This window comes from Ahaetulla prasina, chromosome 1, assembly GCF_028640845.1.
Source record: "Ahaetulla prasina isolate Xishuangbanna chromosome 1, ASM2864084v1, whole genome shotgun sequence".
Classification (NCBI taxonomy): Eukaryota; Metazoa; Chordata; class Lepidosauria; order Squamata; family Colubridae; genus Ahaetulla; species Ahaetulla prasina.
The window spans coordinates 262,184,809-262,205,925 of record NC_080539.1 but is presented as its reverse complement, the minus strand read 5'-3'; the positions used below and the strand labels follow the sequence as shown (position 1 = coordinate 262,205,925).

The 21,117-nt window shown below is 39.1% G+C and overlaps 1 protein-coding gene across 8 annotated transcripts in view; it reads right to left on the bottom strand.

The window, feature by feature from the left end:
• The window catches only part of TSPAN4 (tetraspanin 4), an 827,759-nt gene that overhangs the window by 433,335 nt on the left and 373,307 nt on the right, over positions 1-21,117 (bottom strand). The window contains exon 1 of one of the 8 annotated variants that reach the window (XM_058157429.1): positions 2,360-2,531. The exons of the other annotated variants lie outside the window; for them this stretch is intronic. Within the exon in view, the coding sequence (XP_058013412.1) occupies positions 2,360-2,408 (49 nt within the window). The 5' untranslated portion in view covers positions 2,409-2,531. Of the gene's footprint in view, positions 1-2,359; positions 2,532-21,117 lie in introns of those variants that run through there. 8 annotated transcript variants of the gene reach the window in all.

Genomic DNA, 21,117 nt, shown 5'->3' with positions numbered 1-21,117 from the left:
TCCCAGGTTCCACCACATCAACAACTCAAATAAGAAGAGTGTGTGTGTGTGTGTGTGTGTGTGTGTGTGTGTGTGTGTGTGTGCGCGCACGCGCCCCATATAGGAGCAAACATTAAAGTAACAGTAACAGTAACAGAGTTGAAAGGGACCTCCAAGGAATGCCTTGGAGGTCATCTAGTTCAACCCCATGCTCACACAGAAGACCTATAATAAGGATTCGAACCCCTGACCTTTCTGATTGAGAAGCTCAGCGTCTTAGCCACTGATTTCTTAATTAGGTTTTACCTCTTAAGTACCTCATTATTAACATCACCACTTTGCTACTATGTATCTAAATTGTAACATTTAATTCATCCTGTTTTATCAGCATACCATGTTTTGTGGATTGCTGTATAGCCCATTATAAAGTGGATGAGTTATAAATATTAAGCAAAATAAATGGACAGATACTACCATAGCAGTTAAATACATTTTTAAGCCTAAACATGGATTAAACAAGACAGATGCCATGTCTACATTAAATACTATGTCCAGACAAATAAAGCATATCATGATGACTGGTTTATACTGGGGTTAAGATCCTGACTGAGTTTCCCAGCCAAAATCTGAGCATTTTTAATCCCACTGAATTCAATTCAAAATCTGAGCATTTTTAATCCCACTGAATTCAATGAAATGCCCCTGTGCAAGGATGTGTAACATCACCATTATAATGCTATTTTATCTAATTTTGCAAATAGTCATTCATATCGTGTTTTGTTTCATGATTTTGTTTGCTTATTCATTCATTCGTTTGTTTGTTTATGAGTGTATACAACCTGTAACAACCCTACTAGGTAAATGAACAGGAAAACACTGGAATGGTTATTGGTAAAATGTCATAATGAGTTCACCTGTAGAAGAATGCCTGTGTCACAGTGAACAGTAGGAATGAAAAAGAATGAAAAAGAATGCAGATATTCATATGTTCTGTTTTCTTTGGATCCCAGCAAAGCAAAGTCTAAGAAGAATTCTACCTTTTTCCCCAGGGGAAAAAGAAAAAGAAAAAGATAGGATGGATAGTGATTGCCAAGAAATCACAGCTATCTTTAATTTTTTAAAGTCAGAATCACTTGCAGCAAAGTTAGAATCGATACGATCATGACTCTACTCTAATTCACACGTGTCTTATCTAACACTGAATAGCCACGGAGGGGATGGTCATCATCAATGTATCATTACTGTCTTCAATTCCATTGTTTGTTTCTTTTTTGAATTCACAAAACACAGTGTCATGCCAGCCACATTTTAGGCTAGGGTTTTGCTAGGGTTAAGTTTAAAAACAAGTGGATGGGAAACATTTCCCATTTAAATATGTACATATTATTAGACAATTTTTGCCAAATGCCAATTTATATTTAGAAAAAAATATAACCAAAAAGCAAAGGAAAAATTATAAAACTTTGAAACTGATATACTGTATAGTGGCCTTACAAAAATATCATTTAGAACACTTATATGTAATGCTTACATCCAGAATGAATTTTATAGAGATGAAAACCATGTATTACGGGAAAAAACATGTAGGTGGTATTCAAATTTGAATAAATGTTTCCTTCATTATAGGATTTTTTTAAAAAAAAAACACCTCATGGTGGTTGTGTTACTTTTTTCAGCCACAGCAATTTCCCATCCCTTTAAAATAACATTAATCCAAGCAAAGGTATATTTTAGATTTCCAGTACATATCATTTGCAAGCAAATTGTTCTCTCTCTAAATGGGCTCCAAGGCTAGAAAAGCTACTGGGTATGAATTGCAGCATAATATACAACCAAAGACTACTGTGTCTCTGGAATAAGTAAAAACAAAATCCAACTTGTGCACTGTCACTTAAGCTGCTCCATTCACGGATCCAAATTAACCTCTTACATGACTTGTATCTTGTATGTCAAATAAACCCATTACTTTGGAAAACTGTAATGTCACAATCATTCTGACCAGTGACATTACATTTTCAGGAATGTGAAAGTTATTTACCCTACTTTTCAGAGAAGATGCTTCCATTATTAATATTATAGCATCAGTTGAGCTGGTTCACCAGTTCTAACCATTTGTCTCAAACCCGCTGAAATACTGGCTTGCTCAAAAAAATTAAACATACTAATGGTTCCATTTTTAAAATGCTCACTCCAAATTTAATGGATGCCTTTTGAGCAAAACTAGGACGTTGAGCTTGTCGATCGAAAGGTCGGCAGCTCAGCGGTTCGAATCCCTAGTGCTGCCGTGTAACGGGGTGAGCTCCCATTACTTGTCCCAGCTTCTGCCAACCTAGCAGTTTCGAAAGCACATAAAAATGCAAGTAGAAAAAATAGGGACCACCTTTGGTGGGAAGGTAACAGCGTTCCGTGCGCCTTTGGCGTTGAGTCATGCTAGCCACATGACGACAGAAACATTTTCGGACAGCGCTGGCTCTTCGGCTTTGAAACGGAGATGAGCACCACCCCTAGAGTCGGCAACGACTAGCACGTATGTGCGAGGGGAAACTTTACCTTTACCTTTATGGTGAAAACAAAAATAAGAAACTAAATAATAGCTTATTCCAATAACATGGGAAAGACATCTTAAATTGAATTTGACAAAACAGTATTTCACACACTCAGCTGTAGAACTCTGAAATTATTCATATGCTTCCCAGATTTAGCATCCAATGATCTTTATAGGTAATACTCATTACCCAAAAGGTTTTCAGTAATCTTTCAGTCTTGTTACAGGTTCATCATACTCTCAAAAATTCATCAAAAATCATGCCAAATATGGTTTGTGTTAACTTAGAACACAAAATACAATTTAACTTTTCAAATCTATTTTTGTTTTCTTCTTGTAGTGCCCCAATCATAAGACTGCCTTATTTCACAGCTGTTGAAGTAACTAAAATTATGACAATCCAAACATGGTGCCAGAGAAGCAACATTGACTTAAAATTTGAGGTGCTCTTTAGAGACATCGAATATTCAGGTAGCTTTGAGTTTCTGCACATTGATTCAGTGGTAAAGTTATCAAGAATGACACATCACTCATGCCTTCATTCCTAAACAGTATCAGGTAACAAATCCCTATAGATGACTTCAGATACTAGTCAAAACTAAGAAGATGAATTAGACATGCAGAGGAAATTGGAAGGGAAAATCTCCAAAAGAGTATTTATCATGCAACTATCATCTTCACCATAAAGAAACTTTAACAAGGCTTAACAAGGAATTTGATATTTGTTCTAATGTAGCTTGCATTGTTCCTTGTTTTATAGCCAGCCTCAGGTTTTGAAGCTTCTTAACTTAAAAAATTTCCTCAATAATAGTAGTCCTTCAATACTCTTTTAGTTCATGGTTCATTAAGTATTTCTGATATGTCTGTGGAAATTCTCAGTCATCCAGGTCATAGTTGTCTCAAAGGTGCTTTTTCTTCAAAAGGGAACTGGACTGTTTCTTTTCCTTGAGGAGGAAGAGGAAAATGTTTCATTTCTCATCCAAGAAGCTTCATCAGTTCTAATTGAATGGAAGGATTTATATTCCTTGCAGTCATCTGGTCATTAACATTCTTTATGAGAGTTTTTGAAACATCTTCAAGAAAAAACAAAGTCCAGTTGCCTTTTGAAAAAGCACCTTTGGGATAACCATGACCTGGATGACTGAGAAGCTCCATAGACTTTTCTCATCCAAGAAGCTTCATCAGTTGTTTATTTATTTATTTATTTATTTATTTTGTCACAACATCATTTAAAAAGGATTATATAGTATATAAACATATATATGAGTAAATATTAGGAGGTATAAGCATCAATATATATATAGGAAGAAGAAAAGAAAAACAATAGGACAGGAACGGTAGGACAGGAACGGTAGGCACGTTTGTGCTGATGGCAGGTGATGGAAGGCTAGTACCGGTCATCACTCAGACGGAAAAAATTAAACCCAAGACAATCGTGTTTGTTAAATGACAACTATATAGAGGTAATATGGATATAATATTAGATAACTGATGGTACAGATAATGTAATACTTTCCCAAACGCAGTTCTGTCTGTTAAAGATAATCGTTCCATATTAAAACACACCTTATTTGTCCACTTGAGAGTTGCAGTTATAGAGAAAATAGTATAGTTATTGAATCTGGTTATCACCTCCATGCCCATTGTTAAAGCTCTGGATGTAAATTATATATATTATACAAGAACGGCTGTTAAACTAGCCTGATTTTTATTTTTATTAGATGGGTTTTTAAAATTGTGTTATTTTACAGGGGAGTATGTTTTTAACGTTTTGGGCATTTAAATCAGTTTTTTAAGGGTTGTTTTAAATTATTGTGTGTATTTATATTTTATCTGCCTGTTCACCGCCCTGAGTCCTTCGGGAGAAGGGCGGTATACAAATTAAAATATTATTATTATTATTATTATCAGTGATATTAATGTAATTTGATATCTTACAGTAGATTGTATGGGGAATACACATATGCCACTGCAGAAGTTATAATTTAGAAAATTATTTTTATACATTATCCCTCCTTTTCTTAGCCAGAAATGATGGGTCGATCAGTTACATTTCTAAGATTTAGTCCAGATGTTTAAGGTAGCATGGAATGAAATAAACATGTCCATCTGAATATGTACTCATTTCAGTATTTGTTCTGAATTAACTCAAGACATAGCACCAAATTATAGTTACAAAATATTTGTAGTCATGGCTTCTAATCTAATTATTGTTTGCCACCAATCTATCAACAAAAGTCTGAACCTATTGATCACAAGGAAGTAGACAACATTAAACTAGGCTGGTTTGAGATAGAGCATCATAAACCATGATTAAAGACACAACACACCTACTGTTGCCCATACTATCCATATTTCCATATCCAAAAACATCATTAAAAAAGGACAACAAAGAATGTTCTTTCTGCGCCAACTCAGTAAGCTCAAACTGCCCAAGGAGCTGCTGATCCAGTTCTACAGAGGAATTATTGAGTCTGTCATTTGCACCTCTATAACTGTCTGGTTCGGTTCTGCAACCCAACAAGAAAAACACAGACTTCAGAGGATAATTAGAACTGCAGAAAAAATAATTGCTACCAACTTGCCTTCCATTGAGGACCTGTATACTGCACGAATCAAGAAGAGAGCCGTGAAAATATTTGCAGATCCCTCGCATCCTGGACATAAACTGTTTCAACTCCTACCCTCAAAACGACGCTATAGAGCACTGCACACCAGAACAACTAGACACAAGAACAGTTTTTTCCCGAAGGCCATCACTCTGCTAAACAAATAATTCCCTCAACACTGTCAGACTATTTACTGAATCTGCACTACTATTAATCGTTTCATAGTTCCCATCACCAATCTCTTTCCACTTATGACTGTATGACTATAACTTGTTGCTGGCAATCCTTATGATTTATATTGATATATTGATCATCAATTGTGTTGTAAATGTTGTACCTTGATGAACGTATCTTTTCTTTTATGTACACTGAGAGCATATGCACCAAGACAAATTCCTTGTGTGTCCAATCACACTTGGCCAATAAAATTCTATTCTATTCTATTCTATTTGTTTTCAGCTTACCATGCAGCCAGAACCAACCAAAGAAGGTAACAACCATCTCGAATGATAGCTTGGCTTTTTATGGCATTGCTCCCATGTTAGTTCTGGGCACATGCCCTGCATTCATACAATAAGCTTAAAAACAAATCATGGACAGCTGTTTTCTTGCCTCTCCTAGTGGGAAGGAAAGGAAAAAATTCCAAAAAGTGATACCTGAAAAGGCAGAAATGCTCTTCATAATCCAGAAAGCTATTCAAAAGATTACAAGCAGGCTCATGATCAAATAGTGCACACACACAGATTAGCCAGAGAATGAAAATGTGGTGGAAGGGCATGTTTTCCTAGCTGCTAGGCAAGGCAAATGGTGTTATGAAATGATTATGTTTGAATCCTTCGCTGGATCTTGAACTTCCCAATAAACCCTGCTATTTTTTCACCTAGACCAGTATTTCTCAATCTTGGCAACTTTAAGATGTGTAGACTTCAGCTCCCAAAATTCCCCAGCCAGCCATGAACTTCTGATCTAATTATTGTTTGTCATCAATAAAAATCAACAAAATCTAAACCTATTGATGGCTGGGGTCAATCAACCTTCATTTTGACAGTAACTTTTTCTCAATCTTCTTCAACCCACTCTAAACATCCTTAATTTTTCAGGGGTTGAAATTGCTCCCATCCCAACTGCTGGAATAGTGTAGCCTACAGAACATTATAAAACTCTTTTTACATTCGAAACATTGAGCCGATAGTAAATCTGGTACAACATTACAAAAGCATTATAATAAAATACACCGTCGACATCAGTTTTGCAAATATAGTCATAATAAACCAACAGTAATCTATATTACAGGTAGTACTCACCTTAAGGTCATTTGTTTAGTGATTGTTTGAAGTTATACTGGCATTGAAAAAAAGTGACTTATTCTAGCTCTCACTTTAATGACCATCACAGCATTTCCACAGTCACATGATCAAAATTCAGACGCTTAGCAACCAGCACGTATTTATGGCAGTTGTGGTACCCCAGGGTCATGTGATCACCATTTGTGACCTTCCCAGTTGGTTTCTGACAAGAAAACTCCATGAAGGGAAGCTGGATTTGTTTAATGACCATATGATTCATTTAACAAGGGCCGTGAATTGCTTAACAACCATGACCAAAAGGGAAATAAAATTGGGCACAACACACTTAGCAACTGCCTGGCTTAGCAATGGAAAATCTGGTCCCAACTGTGATCGTAAGTCGAGGACTAATTCATCTTTCTTCCTTTGTATTTCTGTATGGAGCCAAAAAAGAAACACTTTTCATGAGACACTCCAGGGAATGGATAATGTAATGTAGAAAAGATGACGCCTATCTGATCCATCCTAGCACAATGAAAACAGACTAGCTCATGCACTTGGCTGCTGTTGCATGCTAACCTTCATCCATCTCCTTTTTTTGATGCTAAATGCATTCATTCATCATTCTATTTTGAACCCGATTGTGGGCATCTCTTTCTTTCACCGGCACACAAAAACAAATCTATCGCATGCAGGCATGCTGTAAAACCTGCTCCCTATCTTTTTACTTAATGGTGCAAAAATACTAAAGGGCAAGAACTCCGGTTTCATTTTATTACCCACCCAACCTAAATGAACTCAAGGCATATTTCCCCATTGGTTCCCTTTCTTTATATTCATCAAACTCTTCTTTCCCCCTAGAGAGAATAAGCCTTGAATATTGTATTACACTCCTTTTGTTTATCATGTCTTCTCCAAAATGGAGCTCTGCATTAATTTTTAATTGCTTGGCCAAATCACAACAACCAAAGGAAACTAGTTTCTAAAACTCTGGGAAAAAATCCTTTCTTTTTTCTTTTCTTTTTTTTAAAAAAGCTAAAACATAGCATTTTGGAAGCAACTACTTGATGTTACAGTTTGTTGTTTTTTCTAAACAGATGAGATGACTATACCAAAAATTCTTCCATGCTCAGATCAGGCCCTCCTCACTAAGTTATCTCATTGGCAGGGCAAAAAAGCAGCTATGCCATAATGTGGCACATTTACACAAGCAAGTCTTTGGCCTCTTCTTTTCTCTTGCTTTTCACTCTGTGCATGACCTAAAGCTGCATTCACAAAAGTACTCTTGAGTGTCAGGATAGCATCAACCCAGACTTCTCTTTCAATGCGTGATAAATTCAGAAACAAAGGCAGATTCCAAAGGGCAAACAATTTCTAGGGGGAATCGTCAGCAACAAATATTCCCAACATTGCCCCAAACTAGTGGTATGCTGGAGGTGGCTTTGACCGGCTCACAAGAGCCGGTTCTTACATTTGGGGAATGTTTTGGGTGAGTTGATTGAGAGCAGTGCTGTGTTACAATGCCCAGTTTGTCGATCAGCTGTTCCACAACCAGTGGTACGATGTGGCAGTAATGGAGCTAGCAAAGGCGGTTCTTATACATTTATTAATGCACCACTGCTCCAAACATACATCATTGTAAGACTGGAGGCTAATAATAAATGATACACCACTGCTCATCTGAAAGGTGCATTCACATTTTCTGTGTATAACACTGTCCCTGCAATGATTGGGTATCTCACTACATCGGGAAGAGGAAATCTGCTTGTATTTTAAAATTTTTAGAGTAACTTTGACCAAATATTTTAGAGGTGTGGGGATTTGGGGAAAAATCATCGAAGGAAGAAGAATCTGGCAGATCTTGGCATCTCTTGAAAAAAAAAAATAAGTAGGACCAGACCCTGTTAATACTTGCACAGGAGAGCACCAAGGCTATGGGATAGATTGGGAAGTAAAAAACAGATGAATCTCAGGAATTTCATTATAGCATCCCAGAAAGGTCATGTTCATTTTGTTGCTAGAAGTCAAGTTCAGCTCAATAGTGTCTTCACTTTTTAAGAGTATTCCGATAAACACTGAAGTGACTTGAAAGCATCCTGTTTATTGGAGCAACCCTTTCCAGTTTAAACATTTTTTCCCCCAAGCTGTCTGAGATGCCTCAGTCTAAAGGAATTTACAGACTCTGCACAGGGGGTGAAAACATATTGAGTGGAATCCTGAGTAGTGAGCAGAGAAAAAGTACACAGAGAGCTCTTGTGGTTTTTCTCAAATACAGGGATTCTGCTCAGTGGTGAGATGAAAATAATGGTTGATCCTAATCCGGACAAAATTGAAAAAATCATAAGCAAGTCAAGATATTTATTGTTTAGGGAAGCAGGGATGCACAAGAAAACAAAGTGGCCCATTTTAGGAAATGCAATAGTGGAAAAATATTTGTAACTGAGTGTTGAATTGTGGGGTGCTTATGGATGGCCTTTCAGATGCTTCTTTACCAGACTAGATAAAGCAGACAGAACAATAATGCAACCGGTGTGGCTCAGGGCCGCAGTGTGGCTCAGGCTGTAAGAAGCCTGTTATTAAACACAGCTGCCTGCAATTACTGCAGGTTCTAGTCCCACCAGGCCCAAGGTTGACTCAGCCTTCCATCCTTTATAAGGTAGGTAAAATGAGGACCCAGATTGTTGGAGGGGCAATAAGTTGACTTTGTATATAAATATACAAATAGAATGAGACTATTGCCTTACACAATGTAAGCCGCCCTGAGTCTTCGAAGAAGGGCGGGATATAAATGTAAAAAAAAAAAAAAACATCATCATCTCCACCACCAGTAATGCTCATTTCTTTGAATGAACTAAATAATAATCATTAACTACAGTACATTTTAAAATACGGTACTAATGTATATTTAAAAACAAGCAAAAAGAGATCCAGTTTTGCTTTAGCCAACAAATAGAGCAAGAAAAAATTAATACAGCTTACCATCATGATGTGGTCAGACAGTGAGATCCCATTCTCATATTTTTTTTAAGTTTTATTCGACTTTTATTTTTAAATATACATCAATATCAATACATGAACAGTGTGGCCTCTGGGTATAATTCATTTTGATACAAACAGCGATGATGATGATGATGATGTTACATTAATCAAACCAGAGGTGGGCATCACATACTGTAACAACCGGTTCTCCCGGAACCGAAAATATGAGCGCGCCAATGCACGCAGCATCGAAAAACTGGCGATTATATAGGACATGATAGCGCCAGGGCTGGTGGGCGGGTTCAGCCGCTGGTTGGAACTACCAGTTCACCCGAACCAGTCCAAAATGGCAGCAGCCCACCACTGAATCAAACTTATATAATTCTGGTATTGATATATATGTAGTTGTTTATTCAATATTTCAATGTACTATTTTAATGCCAATGGTATTATCAAGCGTACATAGTAATACCATATTCCAACCTCTAATCTTTCCATCTAATTATTGCTTATATACTCATACTATTATGGAAAAGCAAAAAGCTGTGATTTGATGCCTTGTTTTACTGTAACAGAGTGTTGTGTCTCGCCCAATCTCACTACAGCCGGGGCCTGCTTATCTGCTTCCGAACGCTGAAGAATGTCCTAGCATGCCTCCCGGCCCCAGCCCTGGCTCCATGCCCAGACAGGCTGAGGAGGGGGCATCTCCCGGCCCCAGCCCTGGCTCCATGCCCAGGCAAACGGAGCAACTAGACCCCTCCCCCTCCTCCACAGCATGTGAGCCTGAGGAAGGTCAATTACCAACAGCTGCCGATTGGAGTGACCCTCGCGTCAGAAGACTTGATAGGCGGAGGAAACAGAAGGAAGGGAGGGGCAGGCCTGGATAAGTGCTGAGTCATGGAGCCACACCCCATGGCCTATATAAAGGATCTGCTTTCTGGCATTCTCTGAGTCAGGCAAAGTCTAAACATATCTTGCTGAAGTCACTTTCTGGTCTCCTGCCTGCCTTGAGGACTTTGCTAGGACTTTGGCAGAGCTGCAGAGGCACACCTGATTCGGATTTCCCTGACCCGGCTGTCAGCGGAGGAGTGGGACACGACACAGAGAGAGTCAGAAGTCAATGCTTCTTTTTCACTATTTTTCCTCATTTCACTTCCCCCTTTCCCCTCCCCTATCATTGTTCTTCAATTTACTTTTATATTTTGTATTTTATAATACTCTATAACTTAATAAAAAATTTTCACAAAGAGAATCGCTAACAATTGCAACTTCCGAGGAAGAAATGGGGAACCGAAGACAAATCCACTGAAAGTAGACCGATGCCTGTGGCAAAATGAAGCGAATACAAGTATTCTTGATATACTATTTGTTTAACAACCATTCAAAGTAACCATGGCACTGAAAAAAGTGACTTATGATCAGTTCTGGCATTTACAATGGTTGTAGTGTCCCTGCGGTCACATGATCAAAATTTAGGTCCTTTGGCAACTGGCATGTACTTGTGACAGTTTCAGCATCCCGGGGCTGAAGGTGAACACCATTTATACCATGGGGCCTCTGACAAGCCAAGTTAATATGGAAAGCCAGGTCCACTTAACAAATCTTATGAGTCACCTGAGGACCCCAGTAATTCACAGAATGACCATGGCAAAAAAAGGTCCTAAAACTGGATGTGACTCATTTAACAATTGCATTGCTAAGCAATGGAAATTATGGTTCTAATTGTGTTTGTAAGTAGAGGCCTACCTGTAGATTGGGCAAGGTTCCCAAGTGCTCCATATAGTCACTTCTCACGAACTCTGGGAAACAAGGGAATGAATAGCCATGATGCTCAAACCAAAGTTGGCACCTTCAAAATGACCCAGGTTCACAAATTTGTAAACACTTTGCTTGTAAACTGCTTTTCAGGTATTAGGAAACTTTAGATCGGCAAATTTTATAGCACTGGGATTAATTATAAGAACACTTCTTCTGGGAAATGCTTTTGTTTGAATTTTCTTTTTAAAAAGCTATCATAGGATGAGACTTTGAAGATCAGGCACTGGAGGGAACCAGAAGGAACTAAAAATTACAATTAAAAGAGAAGAACGCTTGATTTATTAATGCAGAATGAAGGAAAATATTTTAAACAGGGTTTACAGCATTGGAATTAATTATAAGAATACCTCCTCTGGGAAATGCTTTTGTTTGAATTTTCTTTTTTAAAAAACCATGATAGGACAGGACTTTGAAGACTGGACACTGGAGGGAACCAGAAGGAACTAAAAATTACAATTAAAGGAGAAAAATGCTTAAATTTGATATACTAATATAGAAGGAAGGAAATATTTTAATATTGGACGTATTGAAAAATATTGTAAACAATGGACTCAGAAGTTAATTTTAGAGTATCTGCTTCTATGTTTAAAAGATTTTATGGAAGAGGAACAAGTTTTACCTGACAAATCTGAATGATATGAAAATGCATTTAAAAAAGATAGGCTACAAGAATGATATAGAAAAAGATGCTACACTGGACATTCAAATGACACTGGCTGATGTCTTAATAATTAAAAGAATATATTAATCACAAGCCAAGAGAGTGGCCAAGAGTGGATTTGCAAGAGAGGCTTATTAAAGCTTTGAAGAATTTTGTGAAAAGTGACAAAAAACCCAAAAAGACAGGAGTGTCAAACTCAAGGCCCAGGGGCCGGATCTGGCCCATGGTGTGCTTAGATCTGGCCCATGGGGCCACCCTGGAAACAGCGAAGGACCAACCCCCGGTGTCTCTGCCAACAAAAACAGAGCTCGGGAGGACCTTGGGTGGCCCTCCCAAGCTCCATTTTTCCTGGCAGAGGGTTGCAGGAGGCCGTCACAGCTGAAAACGGAGCTCGGGAGCCCATTTTCGCTGGTAGAGCGCTCAGACCACCATAGACACCCCCGACATAAGTGACATTGAGCTGGCCACATTCATCCTGGTCACCCTCATGCTGCCCACCCCACCCCCCCAGGTCAAACACAACCCTGATGCAGCCTTTAATGAAATTGAGTTTGACACCCCTGTTCTAGGACATTATTTGAAGGAACTAAAGATCAAAACTGTTAAAAGTAAAAAGGAAGAAATATAAAATTGGTTTATTTGACTGAGACTATCTCTTTAATTGACTTTGTTAATCAGATCTGAAACTGAATCTTTAAGGATTTGTTTATAGATAAATGTTGGAATATATGAAGAAGAAATGTTTGTTGTATTTTAAGTAAAGATGATAAGTTACTAAAATTATTTATATTTGTGATGAAGGGGAAAGTTCCTTTATATATATTTTGTTTCTTTTTCTTATTTTTTCCTTCCTTTCTCTTTTTCTCTTTTCTCTTATTTCTATTTCTTTTTATTCTTTTATTTTTTTAAAAAAAACTTTTCATCTGTGCAACTTTTAATAATAATTAAAAAAAGAACTGTCAAATAAGCAGCTTTTCAACAAGTGTGAAAATGTCTAAAAGTGATCAACAAAATGTCTTGGCAGAAAGCAAGATGCATAGTGCCTAAAAACTAAGATGCCACAAGTAAAATTCCTACGCAAGTAGGACAAATGAAGGCCTTATTTCCAGTCTAGTGATTTTTATAACCAGATAGCATTTCTAATGCTATTCTTTTTTTTTTAGTTGAGCCATAGATTTTCCCCAGATAGCATGGGTCAAAAAAAAAAAAGATATGGCTTTGGTTTAATACCTGCTTCTTATACATTCAGTGACTATTTGAACTTGTGACAGCACTGAACGATTGGTAATTACAACCAGTTCTTGAAGTTCCAGCTGGCATTTTTGGATGTTTGGCAACTGATCCAGATTTCTGATTGTCACAGTGACCTATGGTCATGTGATCTCAAATTGCAACCTTTCCTGGCACTTCCCAAAGGCAAAGTCAATGGAGAAGACGGCAGAAAGTGGAAAGTTGCAAGCAGATGAGGTTCTTATTTAAAAACAGTAACTGGGAACTGCCAACACTGTCATAGCTAAATGGTGTAGTCACATTACATCACACTTTATGACTGCATTGCTTAGTGACAGAAATTCTGGTTCCAATTACCACTATTAACCAAAGATGATTATAGTTTAGACAACTTCCTTGTTGTCAAAAGTCTACATTAGTTCATAGGGATTAGCTGTGCATGCAACTCATAAGTGGTTGATTTCTTTTTAATATCCATGCTATAGCACTAATTGAAAACTATATCGCTGAAAATATTCATTTTTGGTAAAACACACATTTTGCTAAATTGCTATCCCAAGGGACATATCTTTTGGTGAAGAAGAAAGCTTTTGCTTATGCCACTCTAGGTATTTAATGAAGTAGGCAAAATTGTATTAACTTTAATCTACAATTAGATCATGACCAGAAAGCAGTTCCTTTTATCAAGATGGCTCAAGCTGTCCTTGGCATTACTGGAGATAAAATCATCATAAAAAAAGAAAGCAGTTAAATAAATAATTTCCATCTCTGTTACTCAATAGCACTGGAATTATTAACCTAGCCAGTCAAATTCTTTTCCCAAGAAAAATGTGGAAGTAAGTTGCAAACTTTTACAGAATTTTTAGCTGAGTTAACTTCTACTTAGAAGCTAATTGGATCATTATTATTATTATTTATTATTTATTGAATTTTTATACCGCCCTTCTCCCGAAGGACTCAGGGCGGTGTACAGCCGGAGATAAAATACAAAATATGTACAATTAAAACAAATTAAAACATATCAAAATTACAAAAACGGCTAATAATTAAAATTAAATTTAAAACCCCAATTTAAAATCAAACTATTATGCCAGTCCCGCTTGAATAAATAAGTATGTTTTTAGCTCACGACGGAAGGTCCGAAGATCAGGCACTTGACGTAGGCCAGGGGGGAGTTCATTCCAGAGCGTCGATGCTCCCACAGAGAAGGCCCTACCCCTGGGAGCTGCCAGCCGACACTGTTTGGCGGACGGCACCCTGAGGAGACCCTCTCTATGAGTGCGTACGGGTCGGTGGGAGGCATAGGGTAACAGCAGGCGGTCTCGTAAGTACCCGGGTCCTAAGCCATGGAGCGCTTTAAAGGTGGTAACCCAAATCTTGAAGCGCACCCGAAAGACCACAGGAAGCCAGTGCAGACTACCGAGCAGTGGTGTTACATGGGAGCCACGAGCGGCTCCCATTACTACTTGCGCAGCCGCATTCTGGACTAACTGCAGCCTCCGGGTGCACCTCAAAGGCAGCCCCATGTAGAGAGCATTGCAGTAATCCAACCGAGATGTAACCAGAGCGTGAGTGACTGTGCATAAGGCATCCCGGTCAAGGAAGGGACGCAACTGGCGGACCAAGCGGACTTGGTAAAAGGCCCTCCTGGAGACGGCCGCCAGATGCTCATCAAAGGACAGCCGTCCATCCAGGAGGACGCCCAAGTTGCGAACCACCTCCTTTGGGGCCACTAACTGCTTCAACAGTCAGCTGCGGATGCAGCTGACTGTACCGGGGTGCCGGCATCCACAGCCACTCCGTCTTGGAGGGATTGAGCTTGAGTCTGTTTCTCCCCATCCAGACCCGTACAGCTTCCAGGCACCGGGACAGCACTTCGACTGCTTCGTTGGGGTGGTCCGGGGTGGAAAAGTACAGCTGAGTATCATCAGCGTACAGATGATAACTCACCCCGAAACCACTGATGACCTCACCCAGCGGCTTCATATAGATGTTGAACAGGGTAGGCGAGAGAATCGACCCCTGAGGCACCCCACAAGTGAGGTGCCTCGCGGACGACCTCTGCCCCCCTGTCAACACTGTCTGCGACCGGTCAGAGAGATAGGAGGAGAACCACCGATAAACGGTGTCTCCCACTCCCAATCCCTCCAACCGGCGCAGCAAGATACGATGGTCGATGGTATCAAAAGCCGCTGAGAGATCTAATTGTGGTCCCTTTTTCATAATCAAGGAAGAATGAAAACAGTTCATTTACCCCAAATGGAATTTTGTTGGTCCTGTATCATTATTACACCCCATATACATGTATTTGGAGACACATCTCCAAAAGGACTTTCAATCTTGCAATTTCTAATCACATCAGAGGCATCTCAAAGAAACCATAGAATTGGTAGCAAAGAACTTTATGTATAACTACCAAGTAAATAACATGGAATGTAACATCTGATGGAAGAACTCTGAAGTAGATGGTTTGTATCTGACTTTTCAGTAGCCAGTGTAAAAAATCATACAGCTTTATGGCTTATACCTTTGCAACTGGCTGTGAAAGGAGTTTCCTGAAGAGGGAAGATGCCTCTAATGTATAAATTTGTCAGATATGTCTAAAAATATCCATGGATATCAGGTTCCTGGGAAAGGAAAATTCTCTACTATTTTCACTATGCTAATCATTCTAAAAACTGCCCTATGTGCCAGAAAGATCACGTCTTAATTTAATAAAACAACATTTTAGAAATAAAAGACCTGCGGTTATTATAAACTATTAATTAGAGTGTTTTTTTAATGTGCCATGGACACTATAACTAGTGGGAGTAGTTCTTGTGATCACTGTTTTGAATCTCACAGGGCTATGCATAGATTTAGACTCAAAGCGGGAACAGTGATCTGGAATGTTCACAGACATATACATTGCATCTGTTTGGAAATCAAACACATTTTTTTGCCTGGGATTGGGCAAGCTCAAGAAAAGAACATCGCTTTTTTTAATGAATTACTGACAGATGTACTGTAATGTATTTCACTTTTTCCTTCCAATCCAAGTCTCTGTAGAAACCTAAACCCTGGTGTCAATGATGTGAGGGAGAAGTTGTAGAAGAAACTTCCAATAGTAATACATACAAGAATGCCATTAAAAGGTTTCAGGGAGATGGGTCTCCAATATATGCATCAAGCTACATATGAAAGTTCCTAAGCACGAAGGCACAAATTTTGGGCAGATGGGGAAGTCATTTGAGTAGTAAGACAGAAGCCACACTCCATCAATGGAGTAGAATAAGAAATGAATAGGATCAGAAATGAACGCAAATGTCATTAAATTAAGTTCATTAAACATAGTTAATGTTCTCTGAACAGGATGCCGACAGAAATTGAACTGTATAGTCTTCAGTCCTGAGGTAAAGATAAAAATTCCCCTCGCACATATGTGCTAGTTGTTCCTGACTTTAGGGGGCGTTGCTCATGTCCGTTTCAAAGCCGAAGAGCCAGTGCTGTCCGAAGAAGTCTCCATGGTCATGTGGCATGACTAAGTGCCAAAGGCACACAGAGCACTGTTACCTTCCCACCAAAGGTGGTCCCTATTTTTCTACTTGCATTTTTTATGTGCTTTCGAACTGCTAGGTTGGCAGAAGCTGGGACAAGTAACAGGAGCTCACCCCATTACGCAGCACTAGGGATTCGAACTGCTGAACTACCGACCTTTCAATCGACAGGCTCAGCATCTTAGCCACTAAGCCACCACATCCCTCAAGTCACTGCAGCCCTGAAGTCAAACCCAAATTACCTTCTCCTCTTCTTATGGAACAAGGAGGCCAAGTGCTTGACCATCACCAAACAAGTAGTAATCCCAGAAACCAACACTCAATGAACTTTTCAGGTTCAGTATGTGCAGAAGTGGGCACAAACTAAGACCAGGACTGAACCATGCTTTCAGGTTTTCAGGAACTCTGAAGAATTGGGTAGCTGCAGTTTGAAAATTGTATTTTGGAAAAAAGCGTGCACGCTTGCACACAGACTAATTTTGAATACAATGAATATCTGCAGGCATTGCAATTTTACATGACCATGTCATTGGATAGCCATATCTCACTTTTGTAGGTCATTCCTTTTCTTCTGCTCTGTACTAAAATAAATTTGTAATGCCCACTTGAAAACTTGCCCAAGAATAGAGGTAGTTATCTCGACTAACAAGAGTTTGTTTAGTCATCATTTGAAGTTACAATGGCACTGAAAAAGTAACTTATGACGGTTTTTCATACAACTGTTGCAGCATCCCCATGGTCATGTGATCAAAATTCAGAGGTTGCATGATAGTTGCAGTGTTCTGGGATCACATGATCACCAATGAGGAGCCGGATTGTTGGGGGCAATATGCTGTATGCTATGTAAGTCTAAGTGCTATTGCTATTTTGCAACCTTTTCACAAGCAAGGTCAATGGGGAAACCCGATTCATTTAACAACCATATTACTAACTCAAGAACCGCAATGATTCACTTAACAACTGTAGTTAAAAAAAGTCATAACATGGAGCAAAACTCACTTAACAAATGTCTCATTTAGCAACAGAAAGTTTGGGTTCAATTATGGTCCTATGTCAGCGGCTATATGTAGATAACTTTTTAAACCAAATTTAAACTTTTGTCTTTTCTTTCCTCTAATATAGATGCTTCTGCGTACTTTCTTCTAACACATGGGAGTTTATGCATACAGATGAACGGTCAGACATTGGCAAACTGCAGATTTCAACATTAAACTGTCTTCTGACTCACAAAGTGTTTCAATAGGTGAAAACTAGGTAAATTCACATTAAATGCAAGCCAGAATAACTTTTTCCTCACCTCTAAATAAGGCTTGAAGCAAGTGCAGACACTAGACTAGATGTACCTACAGAGATGCTGGCTTTGATTTGTAAAACATGTATTCAAACGCATACACACACACATACACACACACATACACACACACACACAAAATCTATACAAATCATATGTAAACTTTCAAATTGTTATAGTCTCTAAGTCACTGTAGGATTTCTTTAGGGAGCCTAGGCTCTAACAAGAAGAATGTATTCAATGAATATTCAGATGAATCTCTCCAAAGAAAAGTTGAAGGCAGGTACAAATTCTCCAAGGATGAGGGAAGAAGTTTTTGCAGGTTGTAATGAATCCACTGCACATTTCTTTGGGGGTAGCAAGAGCAGTGTGACTGCTAGTATATGAATACACACAGAAAAGAACTGCCTCTGTGTGACATTGAGCCTCTCTTTAGTACTAAATAATGATGAACACTGCTGTTTCTTTATCGAAACACCTTTGTAAAGACACAATGTTCATGGTAACTGACAGTATAAGACTTAATCTTAAGGAAATGAACCATAAAGGCCTGAAATGTGGAGGCTTAGAAGAGTAATGGCAGGCTGCAGGGCTGAAGAGAAACTAGTAGTGTTGTCACAAACATGGGGACATGAGAGAAAGGCCATAATTGGAAAGGCTGTCACTATGAGCTGTCAGCGGTCAGCAGCATTCAAATACCACAGTTCATCCAGCTATAGCCTTGAACTGTGCTATGATGTGGTTACAGGAACATTTGCAAAACACAGACGTATTCAGACTACATTCTCTCTCTCTGTCTCTCTCACACACACACACACACACACACACACACACACATATAATTTTACACATACACACATACACGTGTGTGTATGTGTGTGTGTGTGTTTGGTACAAAAATTAGCTGCAACCTATTAATTTAAATGACATCTCTTATGTTTTCCCCATCCATTTGGCAAACCTGGTATTGCTTTTATGCATAAAGTTACTCTGAGCCAGGATTAATATTTCCCCCTTGTACGTCAGGAAAAGCATAATGTCATGCAATGCGTATTGAATAGGTTCCTTGTGCTTATCATGGTGCTCATTTATACGATATTTGTGAAATCAAAGTCAAAAGACAGCACCACCAGTAGCAGAAAAAAAGCTATCAGTTACAGCAGTAGACGCAAAATGTTAACAAGTGTAGAGCCTCAGAGTACCCCTGGGAGAAGCTCTGGGGGAAAGGAAGGCAGGCAATATATGGCCAAGAACTGGAAAAAAAACATGAAATCGAGACTTTGAACCAACAGAATCCTCAAAAAGGTGATGAGGAAGATGACAGCTACTTCGATTCAATACAGGGAATATAATTTGGGGAAACTGGATAAAGATATTTCCCAACTGCCCCCTATAGAGACTTAATTGCGACATAAATCAGCCTGAATGGAAATTAATTTTTGAGTGGCCATTTCTAAAAAAAAACAAAAAAGTCCATAATTACTGGCAGGAACTTCTTTCAGTCATTTGTGCACCCAGCAACATTTGGAACCTATTTTTATCCTACACAACTTGGATTTGTGGACTATAGTTCCTGTAAAATAATAAGCAATAAATATTCATTTTTCTGCAAGCCTCAGAGGATCATAGTTAGCTGGTCCAAAAGAATTAGGGCATTCTCTGTTTTTAAATGGTGGATCCAAGAGACCATTGGTATGAAGACAAAAACATGGAGATGCCTCTATCATCTTAAGAGTAATTTGTTGTCTTTCTCAATAGGATGCATTTCTATTGTTTCCCTCTTTATAAAGATGGGAACACAAGCTGCATCAGGGAAAAGGGAAAGAAGTTGTGGGGAGGGAAGAGAGAAGAACAGACCCTTAAAGGATCTGAACAAATTTGACTCCACAGCAGCTTCCCCCCACCCCATACTATCAATATGGAAATGGAAGATAAGGACTTCTAACCCTCAAGAGCTGCATTCTGTTCCAACCATGTGATTCAGAGCAGTGTATGCAGGGCAAACTATTGGAAATGAAGACACACGACGAGAGAACTGAGGTGATGTGCTTTTTGCATGATACATCAAGAGAAGGAAACACTCACTGTTTAATTTTTCTCTGACACCTTTTTTGGGTAATCTTTGCCTCTGTTCACTGGGTGAAAGTGAAATAAAGGCAAATTAGCTGAAGCCACCCACCTTTTTAACATCTTTCAACACACTCTCTGCAGCCGCCCCACAAAGTGCTATTTTGCCTGCTCTTATAAAGAAGGCTCGCCAAATCCGCTAGAAAACCCGCAATACCAGCGGCACCAAAAAGACTTCAAGAGAAAACCAGGAGAACTTTCTGCCTGCAAAAGAGGAGGGAGGGAGGGAGGGATACAAGTGGAGTGGGAAGGCAAATGAAAACAAAACCGCAACCTGGAGAGGAGTACAAAAAGAAAGCAGGAGGCTGACCGCCAAGGGTCAAGAGCATATGGCTGGGGATAGCCTTTCCTCAGAGGGAAGAATACATGTTTCAGCTACCAGAAAGGGATGGAATTGCTCTCTGCTGGGGGAGCAGCATGTGACATTCTCAGCAAGGCAGAATGCCCTTTGGATGATGCTTGATGGATGACATCAGCAATACATCCGTCTCACCCTTCTTTAACCCACAGGCTCATGTGTACATTTCTAGCCTGCATTCCATCTATCAAACATATGCAGGAGTGGCATGGGTGAAGAGAGGGGCAGGGAGGGAGCCAATGAGGCAGGAGGCTCAGCATTCAACTGGCTGGATCAATTGTTCTGAATCCCATCTGCAAAATAAGCAGTGCCCCCATCCAAACCCATCTGTTATCACATAGCATTTTTTAATAACAGCACACAGCATTTCATAATAAGCTCCCCTCATCTCCCTGCATTTTAAATCCTGGGCTATTCAGACAGAAACACATAGCAGAGACCATTCTAAGTAGCTGCTTTAAAAATACTATAATATCATGGTCAGGTTCCATTAGCAAAAGTGGAGATTCAAGCTAGGGTGAATTTATCTTCTCTTCAAAAACTTAGTCTCCCAAAAAGCCAGAGGGAAGCCATCTGGAGGCTCATTGTAGGGCACCGTGAGAGATGGGGAGGTCAGTAAAATCAGCCAGAGCTTTCCAGACAACATTAAAACCATATTTTAATGTGGTCCACTTCTATAAATAAATCTTTTTTAATAC